This window comes from Dama dama, chromosome 23 (assembly GCF_033118175.1).
Source record: "Dama dama isolate Ldn47 chromosome 23, ASM3311817v1, whole genome shotgun sequence".
Taxonomy (NCBI): Eukaryota; Metazoa; Chordata; class Mammalia; order Artiodactyla; family Cervidae; genus Dama; species Dama dama.
The window spans coordinates 54,868,709-54,891,295 of NC_083703.1; the positions used below are offsets into that span (position 1 = coordinate 54,868,709).

General features: G+C 54.1%; 1 protein-coding gene across 1 annotated transcript in view; it reads right to left on the reverse strand.

Annotated features, from left to right (window-relative positions):
• The window catches only part of NTSR1 (neurotensin receptor 1), a 48,299-nt gene extending 33,490 nt beyond the window's left edge, over nt 1-14,809 (reverse strand). Inside the window, exon 1 of the mRNA XM_061125793.1 lies at nt 13,672-14,809. Within this exon, the coding sequence (XP_060981776.1) occupies nt 13,672-14,388 (717 nt within the window). The 5' untranslated portion in view covers nt 14,389-14,809. The remainder of the gene's footprint in view (nt 1-13,671) is intronic.
• Between the last annotated feature and the right edge of the window lie 7,778 nt (nt 14,810-22,587).

Below are 22,587 nucleotides of genomic sequence, written 5' to 3' on the forward strand. Positions count from 1 at the left end.
AGAGTGCCTACACACTGGGTTGTAGAGTGTCGGGGAACTGTCCACAGTCTGGCCTCATTGCCGCTGCCCCCTTTCTGGCTCACCCTTGGGCCAGCACAGCCTTCTGATCAGGGACCCAGCATCCACACCTGCCCCTCCCGGCCGCCCCACACAGCAGAGCCATCTCAGATGCCAAGTCCCAGGAGTAAACCCAGGCTTGTTCCACACATGTGTCCCCTCGGGCTTCACATGGCCACTTGGAGACAGCATGGATTCTGACCCAGGTTCAGAGGCCCCACAGAGGTGTTAAAGTTTTCACACTTGGAGTGGAAAGGATGGACCCTGGAGCCACAGACCTCACCATAACCTCTTTGCCATGGCTGGCTCCCCACATTTGACCCCCTCGACCATCACAGGCACCTGTCCCTCACTGTAGGTTCGTGCGTGGTCATCGAGTCAGCCTGAGCTCAACTTTGGCTCATCACAGTGTCAGACAGGACCAACCTGGGACAAGTCAGCATGCTCCAGCAGTCAATGAGAAGAGTTTTCAGCCAAGGAGCCACCGGACAAGGACTGAACAGGTAAAACAACTGGCCAAGCCTGGTGGAGGATCCTGAGGCTCACCTTCAGAGGCCCTTTCCATTCCAGGCCTGCGGGTGTAGGGAGAAAGCAATGACAGAACCCATGTGTTCGTGGTCCCAACCTCACAGGGTCACCACGGGGGTCAAATGAGAATATCTGTGAAAGAGGATTTGTGGCCTGCCTGACCTGTGTCCTCTTCCTCCCCCAGCCCCACCCCACCCAGGACCACGTCCTTGCAGGGAGGTCAGAGAGCATCTCCTCTGCTGGGACACCAAAAGCCCCATCCTTGCTGGTCTTGGGACTGTGCTGGGCACTTGCACTGGAGGCCTGTGAGGTCTGCGTTCAGCCCTTCCTGCTCCAGCATTCACCTCGGGGCCCCTCACCGGCCTGATCTGAGATAACCCGGGCAGGCAGGACACAGGGGCCAGCCTTCTGTCCAGGAGAGCTGGCCCTGATCCCACTTTCTGTCTCTGCCCTTGAGAGTGGGGTCTAGTGGGGTTATTCGTGGCTCCCCCATCCTAACCCCTGGATCCTAGGAATGGGACCTTATCTGGATAAAGGGTCTCCATGGATGCAGTTAAGGATCTCAAGATGAGATCACCCTGGATAGGGGTGGCCCTAAATCCAGTGACAAGTGTCCTTAGGAAGAGCCAGAGAGGAGAGATGTGGACACAGGAGAGAAGTCATGAGAAGATGAAAGCAGAGATGGCAGAGAGGTGCCATGAGCCCAGGACATCTGGACCACAGAAGCTGGAAGAAGCAGGAGGACCCTCCCTGGGAGCCCCTGAGGGAACCTGCTCTGCCCACACTCTGATTTGGGAGCCCAGCCTCTCAGCTCTGGGAGAATGGATTTCTGTGGTCTGTTGCTGCAACCCCAGGACCATCAGCTCATGAGACCATGGGGTTCCCGCAGCTTCCGTGACAGGCAGATGCATAGAAAGTGTTTGGGGTTAGAGCTTTTTTAAAACATGAAGATCCGCCCTGTGTGGTTTCAACTGGAAGCTTTCTGAGCGCCTCTTAGCTGCTCTCCAGCTCTGACATAAAAGTAGGTATTTTTAATACACGAGATGGCGTCTCTTAAACAAGCTGTCAGGAAAATGAATTGCAGGAAGTTTAGAGGGTGTTAACCCTGTCTAGGTGCCCTGCAATTATCCATGTTGAGTCTGCAGGCAAGTGTGACAGGGTGGGGGCTCAGAGGCGCCTTACTGTTGCAGAGCAGCTCGCCTCGGCTGGGGTACGCTGTCTGCTTGCCAGCTCGCTGTGGCTGGCTGGTGTTTTTCCCCAATCTTCTGGGCCTCTGAGCGCGCCAGGAGCCCACTGTCCTCTGGGCCCCCATGAGACTTGAGCCCTCCTGAGCCCTGGCCTGGGTGTGGCAGGTGCCCCCGTCTGCCCCTCCTCCCCAAACCCCGGGCAGCCCTAGGCAGAGAAGTCGTCCCCTGGGGGTGCTCAGGTCCACCTCAGCAGAGCCGGCAGTCGGGCCGGGCAGAATCTGGTACCCAGGCATTGAGGCAGCCTGTGGGGACAGAGGGGTCTTCAGGCCAGTCGCACTCCCTTCTGCCTCCAGCTAAAGCCATAAGGGCATCAGCAAGGGCCATGCCACAGCTCAGCTGCCTGACCCCTTGCTCATGGGGCTCTCCATCCTGCCTCCTCCCCTGGATGCTGGTGCCTGAGCTCCTGACTTACTGTCCAGGGAGACAGGCAGGCCACTGGGAGATCACCAGGGGGTACTCGACTTCAACTTGGCCCTACCTCCCCCAGGCCCATCCCTGGGGTGGGAAGAACAAAGCGGTGATGTCACGGGGCTCCCCACACTGATGACAGCCCAGAGGGGGGTCCCCGGACTGCCTGTCCAAGTAGGTCCCGGGGATAGAGAGATCTCTGCCCTCATCTGACACACCTTCCTCTTAAGGGTCCCCAGGTGGGGCTGGCGGCAGCAGGAGCCGCCAGTCTGTCCAGATCAGCGGAGCCTGGGAGATGGGTCAGCACAGATGTAACTGCTTCTCCCTTGTCCCCGGCAATAAATAGTGACCCTGGACAGTTCTTCCGACCGTGCACATCCTGCTGGGCACAGAGCCCAAAGTGGACTGAGTCACAAAAGAGCAAGTGTTCGATATCGGCTCCAAGCCAGCATGTCCTGGATGACTGGACAGACAGGGCTCCCCAGTGACACAATCCAGATGCACTTTCCACTCCCTCCCAACCCTTGGGAGCTGGAGATTTGTGGTCCTGCCAAACAACTAGGAAACGATGCTCTGGGTGACAATATCCAACAGCCTGCTATGAGCTCTCACAACTTAGTAATTTCTGAACAAGGATGATTGCAAACAACCCCAGGACTCTCTGAACTTCAGGACACTGGAAGTGGCGTGTTTCTTCAAACAGAGGAACTCTCTTTGAGTCACTCGCTGAAGAATGCTCTTAACCTTTAGATGTGTCCACAGAGAGTTATTGAAATTTACAATAAGCCCACCTTTTAACAGACAAAGAGCTAAAAATGTTTAAGTCCAAATAATGTTGCACTTTTTCATAAGCCTTAGTACAAAATTTACTCAAACACTGAGGCTGTCTTCCACTTTATGTTTCTAGGATAACAATGTTTCTTTTTATGTATTCTTTTGCTACATTGTTTTAATAATCTCTTTGAACCAAGTCTTTTATCATAAGCTGCCTCAGATATTTTTGAAAGTAGGCAGTGTTTAAAATCCACAGATGATTTCTACTTGGGGCACTGGACAAGCTCGACTGTCATAAACAACTATAAAACTGTACACAATTTGTCAGGCGATTGTTTTCAGACACAAGACAAACCGCAGTGTGCAACCATGGCCCCCGAGAGCAGGAGCCACAAGATGGGGTCTGCTGTCACCCAGCGCTCTATTTGGGGACACTTTCCTTGTTGTGACATTAGGAACTGGGGTCTGAGCAGAGCTTGGCTACTCCAGCTGAGGAGGCAGAATTCAGAGCTTGGGGCTGCAGGAGTGGCTTTAATCTGCAGATTCAGGTGCTGGGAGGGGGACCTGCATGGTGGGGTCCTCAGAAGCCCACGGGGGTCTCTTGTAGGTTCTGGGCCGGCTGTGCTGTGTGCACACACTGTGACCTTGATGGGCTTATGGGAGGGTGGCTGGCATCCTGGCTGAGCTGGAAGGGAGAGAAGTCTTCCTCACACACCAAGCATCCTACTGAGATGCCAGCAAGTCCACACCTTAGGAATAAGGACCATGCCCTAGAGTCTAGACCCACCCTAACCAAGCCAAAAACCAAATGGACAACATCCCCAGAGGAGACTGAGTCCAGTCGCAAGTCCTCCCAGTGTAGGAGGGTGTGGGCTTTCACTGATGAGGTGTAAACCAAGCCTACACATGGAGCAAAGGATTGGACAAAACCCAGCAGCCATTTGTGATAAAACTCTCAGCAAACAAGGCATAGAAGGCAACTTTCTTCACTTGATTAAAAAAAAAAATTATTAAAAGTTTAAACTAAAACTCTCATATTAGTCCCTTAGTTGTGTCTGACTCTGCAACTGCATGGACTATAGCCCAACAGGCTCCTCTGTCCATGGAATTCTCTGGGAAAGAATACTGGAGTGGGTAGCCATTCCCTTCTCCAGGGGACCTTTCTGACCCAGAAATTGAACTCAGGTCTGCTGCACTGCAGGTGGATTCTCTACCATCTGAGCCACCAGGGAAGGCCTCAAACTTAATTATAAATACTAAAGACTTCCTCTCTAAGATCAGTAACAAGGCATGGAAACTTTCTCTTCCACCCCTATTAAATATCATACTAGATGTTGTAGCCAGACCAATAAGGCAAAAAAAGGAAATTAAAGATTTGGAAGGGATGAAATAAAACTTCCTCTATTCACAAACAACATCTCTGTTGACATAAAAAATCCCAGGGAATGTACAGAGGGATTTCTAGAATTAATACATGTACTTATCATGGTTGTAAGATATAAGGCCAATAACTAAAAATCAATCACATGTATGTATACTAGCTGAAAAGAATAAGAAATAGAAAAAATTTTAAAGTACATATATATATATATATATATAATTCCCCAAACATGAATAATTAGATATAAACATAACAAAATATGTGTAGGATCTATATGCTGAAATCTACTACCATTGAAAAAATCAAAGACCTAAATAAATGCAGTGATGCACGTTGCATATGGATTGGAAGGCTCAGTGTTAAGATGTCAAGTCTCCCCACATAGATCTATTAGTATAGAGGAACATAATCCCAACTGAAACCCCTGCAGGCTTTTTTGTAGGTACTGAAGGCCTGATTCTAAAATTTATGTTAAAAAGCAGGAGAACTAGAGTAGCCGAAACACTTTTGGAAAAGAACAAGGTTGCTCTTGTGCCATTTGTACCACTTGAAAGACTTCCTATAAAGCTGCAGCGATCAGGAATGTGGGACTGGGGATGGTAGAGGCACAAAGATTAAAGGGATGCATGATAGTCTGGATATAGCCCCAAACACAAGGTCAGATGATTTTTTATTAAGGTACAAGAAAACTCCAAAGGAGAAAAGATCATCCTTTCACAAATGGTATTGATTATTTCAGTAAGTATATGCAAAAATTACTTATATCTCACATTCTATAAAAAAAATTAACTCAAAATGGATCATAAGCCTAAAAGTGTAAAACAAAGAACCATACAGATTCCAGAAGATGAAAAAAGAAAAACAGCTTTGTGACCTTGCATAAGCTGCTAAAATTTTTGACAAGTTAGGTTTTGTCAAAATTCCAACCTTTGGCTCTGTGACCTGCATCTTCAGGGAAATACAAAGACAAGCCACAGAAGGGGAGAAAATATTTGCAAATCACATCTCACAAAAGACTTAGATGCAGAATATATCTTTAAAACTCTCACAGGTCAACAATAAGAAAACAAACAACCCAGGACTTCCCTGGTGGTCCAGTAGTTAAGAATCCACCTTCCAAGGTGGGGGATGCAGGTTCAATCCCAGGCACGGGAACTAAGATCCCATACGTGGTGGAACAACTAAGCCAGAGCATCGCATCAAAAGATCCCACACACCATAACCAAGGCCCAGGGCAGCCAAATAAATAAATAAATACCTTAAAAAAGAAAACAACTCAATTTTAAAAATAGGCAGGGATGTCCCAGGTGATCGAGTGGCTAAGATTCTGTGCTCCCAATGCAGGGGGCCAGGTTCAATCCCTGGTCAGGGAACTAGATCCCACATGCCACAGCTAAGAGTCACATGCCGCAACTAAAGATTCTGCATTCCACGCCTAAGAGTCAGCAGAGTCAACTAAATAAATATATCTATATATTTTTAAAAATAGGCAAGCTACAGGAACAGACACTTTTCCAAAGAAGACAAACAGATGTCACGTAACTGCCGGAAAAGATGCTTAATATCATGAGTCATCAAGGAAATGCAAATTACAACCCCAGCAAGATACCACTACACACCTACAGAATGGATAAATGAAAAGCAAAAAAAAAAAAAAACCCCAAAAAAACACACACTGACAGTGCCCGGTACCGGCTGGGACGTGGAGAACTGTCTTTCTACCACGTTGCTAGTGGATGGTCAACATGGCACATCCACTGTAGAAGGTCTGGCAGCTTCCTCTGAAGTTAAACACACTTCCTGTGTGACCCAGAAATCTGACTCTCATGTTTACATGAGAAAAATGAAACCATGTGCTCACACATCGGCCTGCACATGAATATTTGCATCAGGTTTCTTTATAATCGCTCAAAACCAGAAACCACCCAAATGTCCTTCAAACAATGAGCAGTGAACATGTGGTGGAGCATCTGTACAGTAGAGCACTCCTCCACACACAAAAGGAACATGCTACTGACACGGGCGATGGCACGGGTGAATCAGGCATTACATGCTCTGAGAAAGCCAGGCTCAGAGTCCCAATTTACCTGGCATCAGAGGGGAAGTTGAGGGCAGGGGGTTGCAGAGACTCCTTTGTGTGACAGGACTGGGCTCTATCTTTGGAGGCAGTGGTTACAGGCTTCTCTGCATTTGTCAGAAGTCATAGATGTAAACAAAGGCAAAGGATTTTTATTGGATGTAAACTTTAGTGTTAGTTGCTCAGACCTGTCCAACTCTTTGCAACCCCATGGACTGCAGCCCACCAGGCTCCTTGGTCCATGGAATTCTCCAGGCAAGAATACTGGAATTGGTTGCCATTCCCTTCTCCAGGGGATCTTCCCAACCCAGGGAATGAACTCAGGTCTCCCGCATTGCAGGTGGGTTCTTTACCATATGAGTCACCAGGGAAGCCTGGATGTAAACTTAAGCTAAGAAAGAAGACAAATGGATCTGGTATCTAATCATTTTCCCACCTTCTCCAAAAGCAGCCTGGTCTGGGTCATCTTGATCATGCACGCAGACTTCCTAACCATCCTCCTGAGTCCCCACTGTGTGAAAGAGGCAGGGAGAACAGTTGTCTGAAGTGTAAGCCACATGGCCTCTTGCTCAGAGTCTCCAAGGGGCCCATTTTCCCAGGATAAAGGATGTCCTGTGTCCTCAAAGCTATGGTTTTTCCAGTAGTCATGTATAGATGTGAGAGTTGGACTATAAAGAAAGCTGAGTGCCAAAGAAATGATTCTTTTAAACTGTGGTGTTGGAGACGACTCTTGAGAGTCCCTTGGACTGCAAGGAGATCCAACCAGTCAGTCCATCCTAAAGGGAGTCAGTCCAGAATATTCATTGGAAGGACTGATGCTGAAGTTGAAACTCCAGTACTTTAGCTACCTGATGTGAAGAACTGACTCATTTGAAAAGACCCTGATGCTGGGAAAGATTGAAGGTGGGAGGAGAAGGGGATGACAGAGGATGAGATGGTTGGCTGGCATCACCGACTCAGTGGACATGAGTTTGGGTAAACTCCGGGAGTTGGTGATGGACAGGGAGGCCTGGTGTGCTACAGTCCATGGGGTCACAGAGTCGGACACGACTGACTGACTGAACTGAACTGAACTGTGTCTTCCATGATCACTCGTCGCTTGTTGCCCTGCCCTGGGCTCCCCTGCTCTGGCCATGTCACCCCAGCAGATGCTGTGTACTTGCTGTTCCCGCTCTGGAACCTTCTTCCCCAGATGCTGTCATACCTGCCCTTACCTAAGATCACAGCCCCACTGCCTCTCCTGTTCACTTGTACTTAATTGTGTTGCCACTTGTCTTGTCTTCTCTGCTGGGATGCACACCTTTTGGGGGAGGTTCCTCATAAGACCCTCTGTGTTTGGCATGTGGTGCTGGGTGAGTGGGTGTGGAACGGGGTGAAGGCGGAGGTTTCATCACAGAAGACAGATGGGGATTCTTCAAGCACATGGTGCTGCAGATTGCTAGCTCAGGGGCCCTCGGGCAGCGAAGGCTTTTCGGGGGAGCTGGACAGATGCTCAGTCTGGTCTCTGACCCTATAGGTGTGAGAACAATGCCAGGCTTGGGGGTTTCTGGGGTCTCCTGCAGGACCCTGCCATGTGCACACAGACCCCGAGATGGAACTGGGTGTGACCATGGGTTCAGCTCCAAGCTCTGGGCAGGGAAGCCTTCTTGGGGGCAGAAGGCTCTTGTTGCCCCTAAAGGTGCAAATCAGAGAACCTGTCTCTTCTTGAAGCTGCCTCTGCTGTGTGGGGGTGCCTCAGCCCTTGATCGTGACAATTATGTCACCTACAGCTGGCAATTGAGGAAACTGAGCCACAGAAGGTCACATCTCTAGCCTGGCCCTGCAGCTGGTCAGTGGAGAAGTTGGTACTTAACCTTGGATCCTGGACTGTCAAAGACAAGAAACCCCAAAAGACCCCCTCCCTAGCAGCTTGGGTGCACTGGCCCAGCTCCACCAGACTCCCTGGTCCTCTCCCCCTCTGGCTCCAGCCCTGGGGGATGGAGCCACCCCCACAGGTGCCCATATGTGACATCCCTAAAGGGGGCAGGGGTCATAGCACATGGGTGCTTCATCTGGGCCCCTTGTGGGAGCAGAAGGACAAGGCAGGGGTGGGCCTGGCTTGGATGCCCCCATCTTCTCTGGGCCTTGGTTCTCTCTTGGGGCCCAAGGAGCTTGGCTGCTTTCTTTGAGGGGCTGCACTGTCACGGGGGATGGTGGTGGCCAGGCTCAATGCCAGGGTGCTGCCAGGTTAGAATGGGGATCTTGGGGAGCAGGCAGCCCCCACAGCTTTGAGCTCGGTACCATGGTCCCCCCAAGAGGGCTGAGCATCTGCCTGGCTCCTGGGATGAGGAGGGGGGTAGGACGAGCAGCTGTCTGGGGCATTCAAGTTCCCCAGAAATGACCCTGGGACCCTTTGGTACTTTCCTGCCCAAAGGCACCCCCCACCCCCCAAGAGGACCTGGCACCCAAACTGCCTTCACAGGGCGAGGCCATGGACTTGGCCTTTAACCTCTGAGGGACTCAGGGAGACAGTGTATATTCACCAAAATCATCCTTTATCTAAGTCCTGTGAGTTTTGATAATGCTCCATCACAGAGCTGGCAGCACCCACAAGACACAGAACATGCACTGCCCATCGCCAATACCCCTCCCCTCACTGCCCTGTGCCCGTCACTTTCCTTCCAGAAAGTCACATGACTGGAGTAATACAGTTGGAGCCTTTTAAGACTGGCTTCCTTCCTTGGCACAGCACATTCACTCGTGACCACCGCATCTCCACCACATCTTAGAGACTAAGGCAGGCTGGAAATCCCGTCTGACAGGGGCCTGGAGCAGCCAAACCCTAGACACACAGTCGGGGCTGGAGGCAGGGGCAGCTGGTCTCCAGTGGGGACACAGTCTCCCTCAGGGACAGTGGGGAAGTCCCCATCTGGAGATGCGTGGTAAATTTCACATTATGTGTGTTTCACCGGAATAGAAAAAAAGGAACAAAGGCTTGTGATTCCTCAGATAACCAGACGGAAGCCTGGCTGCCTCTCTGGTGGTGGGATGGAGACTTCCAACCACCTGAACAGGTTGACACCCTCCTCCCCTCACAGGCCCTGCCCCGCCCAGCACAATTGTCCTGCTGGGGCCCATGGGCAAGCGTACCGTGCTGGCACCAAAGCTCCCGGCTAGAGTCCTGGTCCCCCTGATCTAAGACTCTGGACACGAGGGATGGGCTGCGGTCCCCAAGTGTGTGGGTGTCTCCTGGGATGACTGCTCACGTGGGTCCCTGCCCCACTCGCCCCAGACTCTGTCCTTGTACAGAACCACAGCACAGTCACCAAACCAAGAAGTCCCACTGCATGCCGGGACATCACTAGTGAACCAAGGACTGCACCCCCACTGTCTCAGCAGCAGCATCCTTTCTGCACCTGGGTCTGATGGGAAACCTAGCCTGGTGCTCAGGGGCCATGTCTTCAATCCCCTTAATGCAGAAGAGCCCCTTGGCCTGCCCTGAATTTCCACGACCCGGCACGTTGTGAGTGCTTGGCAGATGCTTCTTGGGGAGGAGCCCCATTCTGAGCAGTGCGTCCAGCAGGAGGCACCAATCTTGGGGGCACATTTTTGCCTGTTTCCCCAACACAGCATCACTCTCCTGGGGCCCTGTGACTCGCCAAACTTCAGCCACAAGTGTCAGCATCACCGAGGTGAGCTGGCTGCTGGTGGAGGAATGGGAGAGCGATGGATGAAAGGGGAGCGAACAGGTGGATGGATGGGGGCGGGGGGAGAGGGCACAGCGCAGCTGGTGGTACAAGACAGAAACACGGAGAAAATGATCCATGGCCTGATTTTATTGGAACCAATTTTCTTCCACTTTGTGGAGACAGGTCTCGGCGGCCTCTGCCTCTGCAGATCACGTCAGACTTTAATGGCCTCAGTGCTCAGGAGGCTGCCCAGAGTTAATGTGCCCCTGGACACGAGCCCCTCCTGCACAAGCCACACCCAGGGCCAGCCGCCCCTTCTGAAGCTGGGCCCAGCCCATTGTGAGGAGCAATGCTGCCAGCACTGAATGTGAAAGAGGCCATCTGTGAAGGCCGATTACAGGGGTACCCCACTACCACCCTCTGTCACCCTCAGCCTCACTGCTGTCACCAGGGCGGCAGGTCCTGGAAAACAGTAACAATGAAGTGATGACCCAGAGCCCTCCCCATGCTGATGCATGCCTGATGGGTGATTCCGGGAGAGGCTGCTTTAATGTGGCCTTGTGGGCAGGGGGTGGATCTCCAACAAGGGTACACAAGCCCTGTGACCCCTAATTCTCCTCGCCAGGGCACCGTGCATGCAGAGGGGCTGCTCCGAGCTGGGGAACCTCCTAGATACCTGCCATCCCTGCTCCTAGAGCAACAGGTCCCGGAAGGGGGACATCCACATCCCCCCACCCCTACCCAGCATTGGGAAGATCTACTCCCCTCTCTTGGGAAGACAGGATCTACTAGGGGATGGAGATGTGGCAGGGGGAGGGAGATACCACTGCCCTGTAGGATTGAATCCAGTCCCCTCTGGGGCCCAGGGGAGGCACTGGACCATCCCAGGGCAATGGGGTAGGCTCCTCGGGCTCCACCTCCCAGGCTTCCCTGTTGACCAGGGGCCCAGGATCCAGGGCCTTTGCTGGCCCCGGAAAGCCCTGTCCTCACCATGAGCTCCTCTCACCCTGTCCTCTCCAACCCCACTCTTAGAAAACTCCCAGCTGTATCCAGCAATGACAGCTCCAAGTTGCTCAGAAATCTCATCACCAAAGCACCTCATATCTAAACACTACTTCCGTTTGCAAGTGTCCAGGATGGAACCTCACAGGGGTGGAGGGCCGACAGGACTGGTGGGAGACACTTGGGCTGGGAGGGGGCCCCAGTTTTGGAAAGAGTGGTCGTTTTGATTGGCCCACTTCTCCACACTTCCCAACATAGCCCATGACAGGGAGACACATGGATACAGGTGCCCAGCCCCTCTCTGCATAGATGTCACTGTTTAAAACAGTGGACATTGGCCCAGATTTGCCAAGTGGCCCAGAAGCCCACGTGGGGAACATAAAACCCCCTGGGAACCTCTCCTGGGATGGTGGATGGTGCAGAGGGACGAGGTGGGAGGGGGCAAGGCCAGGGCTGAGCTTCCCCATGAGGAATGTTCCTTCAGGCACACGGAGCAGCACATAGGAGCCCAAGGAGCCTCGCGGGAGTGGTTGGCATCAGAGAGAAGTGCGCCTCTAATAACCCACCCATCAGTCTTTCCCAAGCACATGGCTGAGGCCATCAAAGAAAAATGGAAACTCTGCTCTCTGAGGTCTCGGAGCCAGCAAGTGCTGAGTAAACGCTCAGCAGTGCTACAGCTGCAGCCACAGATGCGGTCCTTCTGTAGTGCGAGCTCCACAGACACTTGCCTAGTGGACGAGTGACCAGAACACAGCCCGGGCCACATCAGCATGGCAGCCTCCCACCAAAAGGTTCAGGCAGGGCTCTTTGGGAAGCCAAGTCAAGTTCCTGGGGCATCTGAGCATGTGGCACTAACAGAGGGTGAGAGTGCTTAAGGGGGGTTCCCTCTGCTGCTGTGTTTTCTTGATGATCCAGCCCCGGCTGCTCCTGGCCCAGCCCCCAGGGGTCCAAGGGGGCAGGGGTCTCAGGGGAGCATCTCCCGGGTGGGCATGACTGACCTGCCCCACCTTCACAGCCAGATGTCGTGGCTGCTGTCTCCCAACTCCCCAGCCCTGGCACAGCCTGCAAGACCCCAGAGGAAGTCGGAAGGTAATTCCCACTCTGTCACTGCACGCGCCTTGGTTGCTCCTGCCTGCAGCGCCCGTGACTCATCTTCCTGCTACACGTGGCTGCCGGGGGCCACCTGGAGTCAGGGCAGGCGAGGAGCCTGGAGCTTAACTCTGCCCACTGACTGCATCTCGTTTGTGGCCTGTGGAGGGTCAGTTGCAGCCCAGAATAGATGTGTAGATGGCACGTTCCCCACCCCCAAGCACGCCAGCTCCCAGAGCCCGGCACCCCTGTCATACTCAGAGGCAGCAGCATGGGTTCTGCTGAGAAGCTGTTGATGACTTGGGCATGAAAGGACAGTCACACAGGACAGCCAGTCTCTCTGGCTACACCCACCCCCACCTGGCTCAGTCCAGACCCTCCTCTCCCATCCCACTCTGAGGTGGAGGGAGCCCCAGCCCTTTCATGGTTACCCACATCCTGAGGTTACCATGCCATTCCAGGTGGTATCTCTGCCCTAACTTGCTCTGGTGGACACCCTGCTCCCAGGCCAGGGCCCTGCCTGAGAAGACTTCTCCCTGGGGTCGGAATCCCCCTGCCTGGCTGAGCCAATGCCCAGGGAGGTCACCCACCTGGGTCCCTACAAGCTTCACCCAGACCCTCTGAGGGCGTTGGTCACCCGACTCCAGGCCCTCCAATCTGCCACCAGGCCCAATACCTTAGGATTTTCCAGCAGAAATAACATCACCACCACCACCAGTGAGAGTGCCTCTGACTGCTTCTACCCACCAGGAGCCAGACATGGGCTTCCCACACCTTCTCTCTTGAATCTTGTACCTTCAGAGACCAGGGCTGTGATTGCCCCCATTTAACAGATGGGAAAACTGAGGCTAAACTAAGGAACCAGCCCAAGACAGCATCAGGCCAGGAGACACTGGTGGAACCATCTGGGATAGGGATTCTGCTGTAGAGGAGAGGGACCACGCCTGTGGGGAGCACAAAGCCTTTCGAGAAGCTGATGGGAGGGACTCTCTCTGGGAAGAGGAGGACACCAGCACACACATTTACCTTACATCTCAGGGACTCTGGGGACAGCTGAGGCCCACCCATGGAGCCTTGGCTCCAGAGTGGTCGGTAATCTGGGGCTCCAGCCCCTTTGATGAAAGGAGGGGATGAAATAAGTGGGGCTGAGGCCTGGCAGCCCTGGGGCGAAAGGTGAGAAGAAGCCGGGGGTCAGGCTGCTCTCAAGTCCCCTGCTCCTCCCCCATCCCCACTCCTTCCCAGCTTCATAGGAATAAAGTTTCTTTGGGACATGAAATTTTCTCCGACTTCCTGTACCCAGAGGACACACAGACAGGAAACTACATTTGGGATGAGGCACTGAGGCTTCCCTGAGGGTCCACCTTGGACCCTTGCTCCCAGGGGAGATCCCGGTCTGGTGCCCTCTGACTCCTGCCCCCGCCCCCCGAAGAAGCTGCTCACCTGGATGACGGCCTTGACTGTGGCGGTGCCCACAATGGGTGTGCACACCAGGCCGCCGGGGTGCTGGCCGTCGGCGCTGCGGTTCTGCTGGCCCATGGTGAAGAGCATAGGCACGGCCAGGAGGCCGGAGGCCAGCCAGACGGCGCTGATGAACTTCTTGGTGCGGCTGCGGGACATGAGGGTCTTGGCCTTGAAGGGGTGGCAGATGGCCAGGTAGCGTTCCACGCTCAGGCTGGCCACGTTGAGGGCAGTGGCGTAGGTGCAGGCGTCGCGTAGGAAGTAGTAGCCGCGGCACACGGCGTCACCGAAGGCCCAGGGGTGGTGCACCCAGATGAAGTTGTACAACTCCACAGGCATGGCCAGCAGCAGGATGAGCAGGTCGGACAGTGCCAGACTGCCCAGGTGGTAGTGCACCGTGCTCTGCAGGTTCTGCAGCGACTTCTTGCGCGCCAGCGTGAACGCAGTCACGGAGTTGCCCACCGTGCCCACCACGAAGAGCGCCAGGTACACGATGGTCACCAGCACCTTGGAGTAAATGTCCGTGTTCACATCCAGGTCGCTGCTGGGCGCCGCTGGTACGGGCTCCGACAGGTTGCCAGAGCCATTGCCCAAGCCGGGAGCCAGGAGCGCCCCCTCCAGCACCGACGGCGGCTGCGTGAACGGGTCGCCGGTCAGGCCGACCCAGGGACCGGGAGCCGCCGAGCTGTTGAGACGCATGTCGGACGCGCGGGGCGGGGTGCTGCTGCGCTTCCCGGGGTCCGCGGCTAGAAGCTGGGGCGAGAGTGGGTGCGACTCAGGCAGGGACAGAATAGAGGGAGCCGGAGGGGTGGGTGTGAGAGGCCGAGGGGGCGCGCCGTCGAGCCGGGGAGCGCCGACCCGGTCCGTGCCAGCCTGGCGCGCTCGGCGCTCGCACTCACAGTGGGTTGCAGCTTCCCTCCGGGCTCCGCGCTTTCCCGGCTTTCTCCGAATGCCCGATCCCACGGTTCCTCGGGTCCCCGGGCGGCAGAACCGGTTCTCGCGGAGAGCGCCCAGCCGGTTGGGGCTTGGGCTGCGCGAGGCAAGCCTGTAGAGCCGAGCGGAGCGCACGCCCGGCTGCCCAGCGCGCTCTCTTCTCGCTCGCGCTCTCCGCGCACCTCGCTCCGCGCACCTCCCGCCGCGCCAGCGCCCTCCCGGGTTCTGCGCCTCCACTGAGCCGGCGGCGACGGGCGCGCCCAGCCGTGGGGGGCGCTGGAGGGGAGAGAAGGCGGCCCCAGCCACTGTCCCCGCCCCGCAAGGGGGCAGGGCTGGCTGATCACCCCCGCGCACTCTCAGGGACCATCTGGGCTGGAAGATGCGCCCCAGGGAATTGGGATTCCAGCGAGGTGCGCCAGGAATATTGGCTCTTTCCAGGCACTCTCCTCAGGCAGCTCGCTCCCCTTTCCCGGGTCTCCCCAGCTTCTTATGCCCCACTTCCCCAAGGGAACTGCCCCCGGGTCGCTTCCAGCCCGCCCAAGCAGTGGGCTTCCTGCTGAGGTAGGGGGATGCCCTTTCTTCCTGGGATGCCAGAAGCTGGGCTCCCAGGGGGCTTTACTCTAGCACAAGTAACTGGGGGAGGGGGTGACTTGAGGCGATCAGAAAGCAGAGGATAAAGCACCACCTGCTTCTGTGCAGGGTGGTCTCCTGCACCCAGCACCCTGGGGTGGCCGTGTGCCGCTGTGGGTGCAGGTGGTAGGGTCCATGCCTGTCATCACCACATGCACGTGGACCATCAGATGTCATCCTCAGGGTCCAGCCTGGCAGGATGTAGAGGGACCTGGCTGCCTGGGAATCAGGAACAGATACCGGAGGGAGCTGAGGGAAAGGGAGCTCTGAGGAAAGGGGGTGAGGCCAAGCAGCCAGACTTCAGACCAGTTGGGGGAGAAGCTGGGGCTCAGTGCTTAGTCTCCAGTTCCCAGCTGGTTCTGGGCTTCTCTGCTCCACTGAACCCTGATGTTCCCACCACGGAGTCTTGGCACATAAGATATGTGCTTAAAAATGTAGCCTCGCAGGAAACACAGATGTCCCTTTGCTGGAGGCCAGCACAGTGAGCTCAGAGGCAACAGGAGTGGTTTCAACCTGCTGCTTAATATCTGGGTTAGTGTTTTAGCTTCCCCGTACCTCTGTTTAGTCATCTGTGAAATGGGTACACAGTTCAAATCGATGTTCCCGGGTCCCTGTTCTTCTGGATGCTGTTGGCGCTGCAAAAGGCAGGCTCTCAGTGGACACCTGTGGAGTGAATGCTTTTGTGCAGACTGTGTGAGGATTTCAGAGGGTGTGAAGCTGAAATACCTGGGAAAACAAAAGTTGCTTTAACTTCTCCAAGTTAGCCCAGGTTTGCTCTCTGGAAGGCGAGACCATAGGTTCAGTGAACTGGTCCTGGGGTTGGGAGTTGAGTGTCCTTGCCACAGAAAGCAGTGCCGTGTCAGCCTGTGTTGGCCCCCGGAGGTCATCCTGAACCCATGGGGACGTGGGGGTCTTGTCGTGGACAGTGGTATCCGGTCACCTCTCTTGAGACCCCCACCCCTCCCCCCAGAGGAAGGCAGCAGCCAGTGGCCACTTTGCCGGCCAGTAGCTGTTGCCACTGAGGACGCTCCTGATGGAAATGCGCTCTCACTTGGCTGCTTAAGCTCACTGTTTGGTTTTCACACCCCTGACCTTTCTGCTAAGCTGGGCTTCTTTGCAAAGATTTCTTTTCGAGCCAGCCTAGGAGCTTAAAAAATCATAAAAGGCAACTTAGCACAAATATTATGACAAGGCTTTCTCTTGAAACCACAGAGGAAATGTCACCTGGGCTGCCTTGCTGAACCGCATAGGTGGTGGGACCTTGTCTGGAGTCCCCAGTGGCTTAAAATCCTCTTTCTGTGAAGCGGGGAGCCTGTCTGGATGGCCCAGCAGCCGGAACCTTCCAAGTCCGAACTGTTTGCCTCTTTCGCTTATGATTTCCCTGGACATGTGCTTCCTGAACAGCTGGGACCCTTTAGAGAAAGCTTTGGTGAGGTGCTCACGGAGGGCGGGGCTGGTCTGCTGTGTCCATCAGTGACTGGACCACACCCTTGCCCAGGCCTAACTCCCTCTGAGCCTTGCTGGCCTCTCCCTGACACTCCACATGCTGTGTGTCTGCAACAAGCTTGCTTGTCCAAGTCTGCCAGGGCTGAGATGCGTTGATAAGGGGTCTGAGTTTCTTGGGGAAGCTGGTGTGTCGGCCAAGAGGGCAGCAGCAACTGGGTGTCTCCAGCTTCCTGGGGTTCCCAGTGTGATGTAGGCAGGGTGGTGTCCTGGCTGTTGAGCTGGGTGGTCACCTGAGCTTCAGGGTGAAGGTCAAGTCTGAGACACTGGAGGGAAGATGCCTGGATGACCACTGCCATGGGCAGATATGTGTGGGGGGTCCTGGTTTGTTTGCTTTGCTAACTTCTCCCAGGCTCTGAAAGGTACCTGGATGTAGTGAGTGCTCAGCAGACTTTTGATAAACTAGTGAAAGAGATTAGATGATGAACAGCGAGACTGGCAACACCCCTGGTCTTTTCCCAACAGGCTTCCGAATGTAAGAGGATGTAGCTATGGAACCCAAGACAGACCCCTCTGGGTTGCACCCGTGGGCCTGAAGCTATCGAGGGGGCAGGGTTATCTAACCATCTTAGGAGAGTGGCAGCCAGGATGAGGGGCAGAGGGTGTAACAAGGACTTTGCTTTCCTGGCTACAAGAATTCAGTCCTTGGAGTCCTGGGGTCACATCCTGTCTTTCCTCTGGCCCCCACATGGCCCTTGGGCAACTCTTATTACAAGAAGGCTTCTTCCTAAAATAAAAAAAAAAAGAAAGGTTCACAGCAATACCTGTATCAGCTATCTATTTACCTACTGCTGCATAACAAAGCACCCCAAACTCTGTGACTTAGTGGCAAAAGAAACATTTTATTGTTATTAAGGTTATTATTAGGTTTCCCATGAGGCTACAGGTGGGTGGGGAGTAGTGTACATTTATCTAAAGACGCTAAGGATATGTAGTATGCGTAATTTGTAGAGTTTGGCTGTTGACTTCCCACCCACAGCCTGGAAAGTGCACATGTCGGAATGCAGAGCATTCCAAGGAGGATGTTAAAAATAGAGCAACACTTGTGTGAGAGCTAGTGAGTGGAGCGGGAGTGGCAGGTCTCCTTCGAGGCTGGGCACCTGCCTTGGCTCTCACGTCCTTGTCCTTCATGTTTCCAGTCATGCCTTAACCCTTGGCCCCTGTCTGGCTTTCTGGAAATTTGAGCTGTGGTCACAAGGAAGAGCCAGAAGATGGGGAGGGTGTGGCTGCCAGGAGTGTACCCTGCTGACCGTGGGCTCCAGGTCTATAAACCGACCAAACCTCAGTGGACCCGGTGTCACCAGGTTATTATGAGCACCATGTTTCAGGTGCATGACCACACGCCATGTGGAGGTGACTGCTCCACAAACTCTGGCTTTATCGCCAGTGGGCTAGATGAGGAAGAGGAAGGGCTGAGCTCCTGGGCCCCTGAGAGTGCGGGCATGGCTTTCATTCCCGTCAGTGGCAGGGTTCCTGTGGAGGTTGCATGAGGAAGGCTGAGTTCCCAGCTGCAGGTTGGGGGCTAGTCCCTCTGGGCTCCACCCTCTAAAGCAGGAAGGGAGATGGCTGGGGGAGGGGTTCAGGCCGTGGGGACACCTCGGTTGCAACTGTCATTTCACCCCCCGGCAGCAGCACCCTTCTCCTAACAATCTAAACCATCTCCCCGTGCACTTTTCTAGATTTATTGAGCAGAGCGCTTGTACAAGCAATAGCCACCAACACTTGCAGCCGAGAAGGGCTTGACAACTGTGGACTCCACCTGGGGCGTTGAAGACTTCAGCAAAGAGACGTGTCAGGAAAGATGATGTTTTGGAGGGAAAAAAAGGCATGTTAGATCATCTAAGGAGAAAGAGAAAATCTGATCTCCAAAACAAGCTTTCATGCAGCCCAGGTTCCTAAAAATTACTCCTGTGAAGGCTTTGCTATGGCATGCATTTCAGGCTGATCAACACAAAGAAGGCTTTTTAGAATTTTCTTTGAAGTTGCAGCCTGGCTTCTGGGGACCAGGTTTGAATCTGATAGAGTTATCCCCCCACCCCGAGTCCCCTGCTTTCCCCCTTCGTCCCCCTCCCCCTCCACACTTGGGTCAGGCTACAAGGAGGGTCCCTGAGTACCCCCTCCCACAAAGGCATTTTCTTTTTGAGACTTTCTCTTGGGCGAAAGACAACAGCGCATCCGATGCAGAAGGACAAACAGTTCCATCTGCTCAGCTTTCAGAGAAAAGCAGTGTTTTGTCAGCTCTCCCCCTGGGAAGCTGAGTTTATGCCTCTTATAAATTTACCAATTTCTGGTTAGCTTTCCCAGGGGTGGTTGTGAACACACTTGTGACTTAAGCTGAAAGAGAAAGGGTCACAGCTGCCGGGCCCCTGCCCCGCAGGCCCCTGCCCCCCGCCCATAGGCCTTCCTTCTGTGGGGGTATCTCCCAGGGAGGGTGGTGCTTGCATAAACACGACTTCTGACAGTTCCAGCTCGTCTTCCAGAGACCTGAAACCTGCGGCCTTTGTCTAGTCTCAGGAGTTCCAGTTGCCTAAAAGTACTTAAATAAAAAACTCATCTCCCATTTCCTAATGACTTCATATGAGTTCTAAAATAAAACCGGAGTCTCCTTAGTCATTCTTGCCTCGGAGCTTCGAGATGACTGCCAGAGAAGGCAGGTGACCCACTTGCCTGGATGGCCCCTGCTCTGGGGCAGGAGCCTTGGAGAGAGGTGCAGTCCCACAGAAGCACCAGCAGCAGGCCTGGTGGCTTGCAGATTCCAGGGTGCAGTCCCCCATAGCACGTCTGAGACTCTAGTGACCCCAGTGGGCTCATCCCCTCTCCCCTTCGCCCTGCAGGTGAGCGTGTCTTAGGAGTAAGTTCTGGCCTGCAGGTGGGAGGGGCAGAGAGAGGCGCCCTCTTCCGTCAGGCCCGGGTCCTCCTCTGGCTGCCATTGCCTGCCTATCACCTTCCTGGTACTCCCTTGCCCTGCAAGAGCCCCCTGAGACCATTTCTGAGGTGAGGTAGAGTCTGCAGCTCCCGAGGATGTGCTTTGAGACCCTGGATGGGCCCCGATTCCTACAGGATAAGCAGACCAGTGGGGGATGGGGCGGGCAAGGCTGGCCAGCGCCCAGCCCCGGGGACTCAGAGGGACTTCCTCTGGACCTATTAATCATGGACAGTTGAGGAGCTCCCCTGTGGGCCCCATGAGGGTCCAGGGGCTGCTGTAACCAAGGAGCACAGCCTGGGGGGCTGCAGTGAACACAGGTGTGCGTGAAGCCCCCTTCTCTAGGGGCAGCAGTGATGTGCCGTCACTCTCATCCCTGCTCAGGGCCGTCCTCGTGGCACTGGGAAGATGACCAGGTGAGGGTGAGGGCCAGGGCCGGCCTTCTCTGGGGCCCAGTCCTGGGAAAGCTGTTTCCTGGGGCAGGGCTGAAGGCTCTGCAGACGCATGGTCTGTTCCCCTCAGAGTGTAATTCTGGGGCGGGCAGCATCATGTCCACACTTGGAGAGCCGCTTGTTTTCACTTCGGAAAGCTCTCTCAGCGCAGTTGTACCGCCCAGCAATCTGGTTTTTAAAAATATCATTGAGGGGAAAAAAAAAGAGCATTAGCACGTTTGAGGGAAATGTGTTCTCGTGTAAATGAGCAGTTAAAATATAATCAGATTATGCATGCAGAGCAAACGCGATCTGCTGAAATCACAGCCTCTCTCGGGTCCATAAATACACACGTGCTTGCCGTGCAGATAGGCTGCCCGCGCTGCCGACATCAAAGCGGGGATCTGCCGCGGGCATTGTTCTAGGCACTTCACATGCACCGTCGCCTTGAATATGCTCTCTCCCTCCCCGCCCCCTGCACACACACACACACACACACACACAAACCATAGATCGAATATTAAATACACACGCATATATCATGGCTGTGACAGCTAAGAGAGCTAATATGGTATAATATTTTTCTTTGAAAAAGGGCCAAGGCTGCTGGATGCCACCAAGTGGATAACCTTGCTGTGGACACCTGTCACGACCACTGAATCTCAGCCTGCCTTCTATTATCTTGGTTTCAAATGCCAAGTTGGTGGAACAGGCTCATCCTCCACACGGGCAATCTGTTGCCCGTTTGTTACTCTCCACAGCAGGCTGAATGGCACTGCTCTGCCGGCGACAGTGGGCATGGACCCAGGAGGGGACATCTGTTGGCTTTGCTCATCCAGACCCACAGTGCCCACTGCTCCACCCCCGTGCCCCAGACTGGCCCTCCTGCTGGGTCCCAGGGGTCTGTGTTCCTGAGAGCCCACCCTGCATGGCCTTGGGGAGGGGCTGGTCCTTTCCTCTCCATTCCTGCTAATCAGAGTGCCCATCCCCACTGCCCTGGGGACACAAGTTGTACACTTAGAGTCCTTCCTGCTCATTGGGAGAGGCAGGCCCCTGTCACCGGTTGCCAGGCTGGTTCCAGCAGAGTTGGGGATGGGAAGAGGCCTGGAGTCCTGATGGCATCTAATGCTTGATCCTTTCATACCTGGAATGCGCCCACCCACCCCACTTTTTCTCAGGCTGGCTTGATTTGCATTTCTATCCACCCACCACACTCAAGCATTGAAACTGTGGGTGCGTGAGCAAAAATGTACGCGCCGAGCCTGCCACGGGCCCTTCAGACATGACTCAAGGATTCTGCATCCACTTGACGGCTGATTCCTTTATGTGTGAGGATGGAGAAATGGCTACAAAGCATAGAGAGGAAGCCCAGGGTTTCATTTTTCTGAAATCAGTGGGAGGATGACAACCGGGCCACGCATGAATTACCGTCTTCTCTGGAAATTTCAAGGCTGGGTAATGAAGACATCAGCTCCTGGGCTGCTCCTGTCTGATGGGAGTCAGTGGGGATGATCGCCTCCTTCCTGTGGCAGCTAATGATTAGCTTCATGCCAGCACGTCGCCGCCACAGACTGATTTGCCTACACAGTCAGTTACTTATGAAAAACAAGTTTTTGAGAAAACATAATTCCAGGGCCCCAGTGCTACGTCTCTCAAAATAATCCAGAAACCCCACCCAGCGTCTTCTGAGTCTGAAAATTCTCCAGCAGCCCAAGTCCACTTCCTTCCCACCCGGGGATGGGGGTGATGGTACCTGGCCCTGTCATTCGGGTTTAGGGGGTGGGGGTGTCAGCTCTACTGTGGGATATCCATGAAAATAAAAGCCGTGGGAAATTACCCCGAAGCCAACATTTCACCCTATTCTTCACCTGCTGATGGATGGACAGATGGATGAGGGATTTTTGACTTTGTCGAATTCATGTTAAAATAACAATAATTCAGGGGAGACCCTAGATTGACAGTGGACAAAACTGGAGTGCCTCTGGGCCCAGAAGGTGGGAGCAGGGGACACTGTTCTCGATTCGCTTCTGTGTGTTTGGCAGTCTCACAACAAAGTTAACAAAACCAAGTCTGGCTTAAATAAAAAAGGTGTGTATTGAGTCATTATGCTCCACTTGCAAAGACTAGCTGGAAATCAGTGGGTGTTTCCCTTTCAATGCTGAGACTAAACCTCAGAATCAGTCCATTGAGGTACCTCGCTGCCTCTCCTGTTACTCCCAATGTGGAATGAGTGGTGAATCCAAAGTGTCTGTATTATAAATGCAGAGCCAAGTGCACGGAAGCACACCATCCCACGTGGCTGTCTGGCCTTTAGCTGTCTCCATGACATCTGGAGCATCGTGAGGTTGAACCAGGCTCGGCCCAAATTACAACAGAAATGAAGGTATTTTTCTTCAGAGGTGCCTGGTCCTGTTTGGGGAGCTTTTCTTGCAGGTGGCACTCCCTCCATCTGCCTTTGCTCTGTGGCTCTTTGTGTCC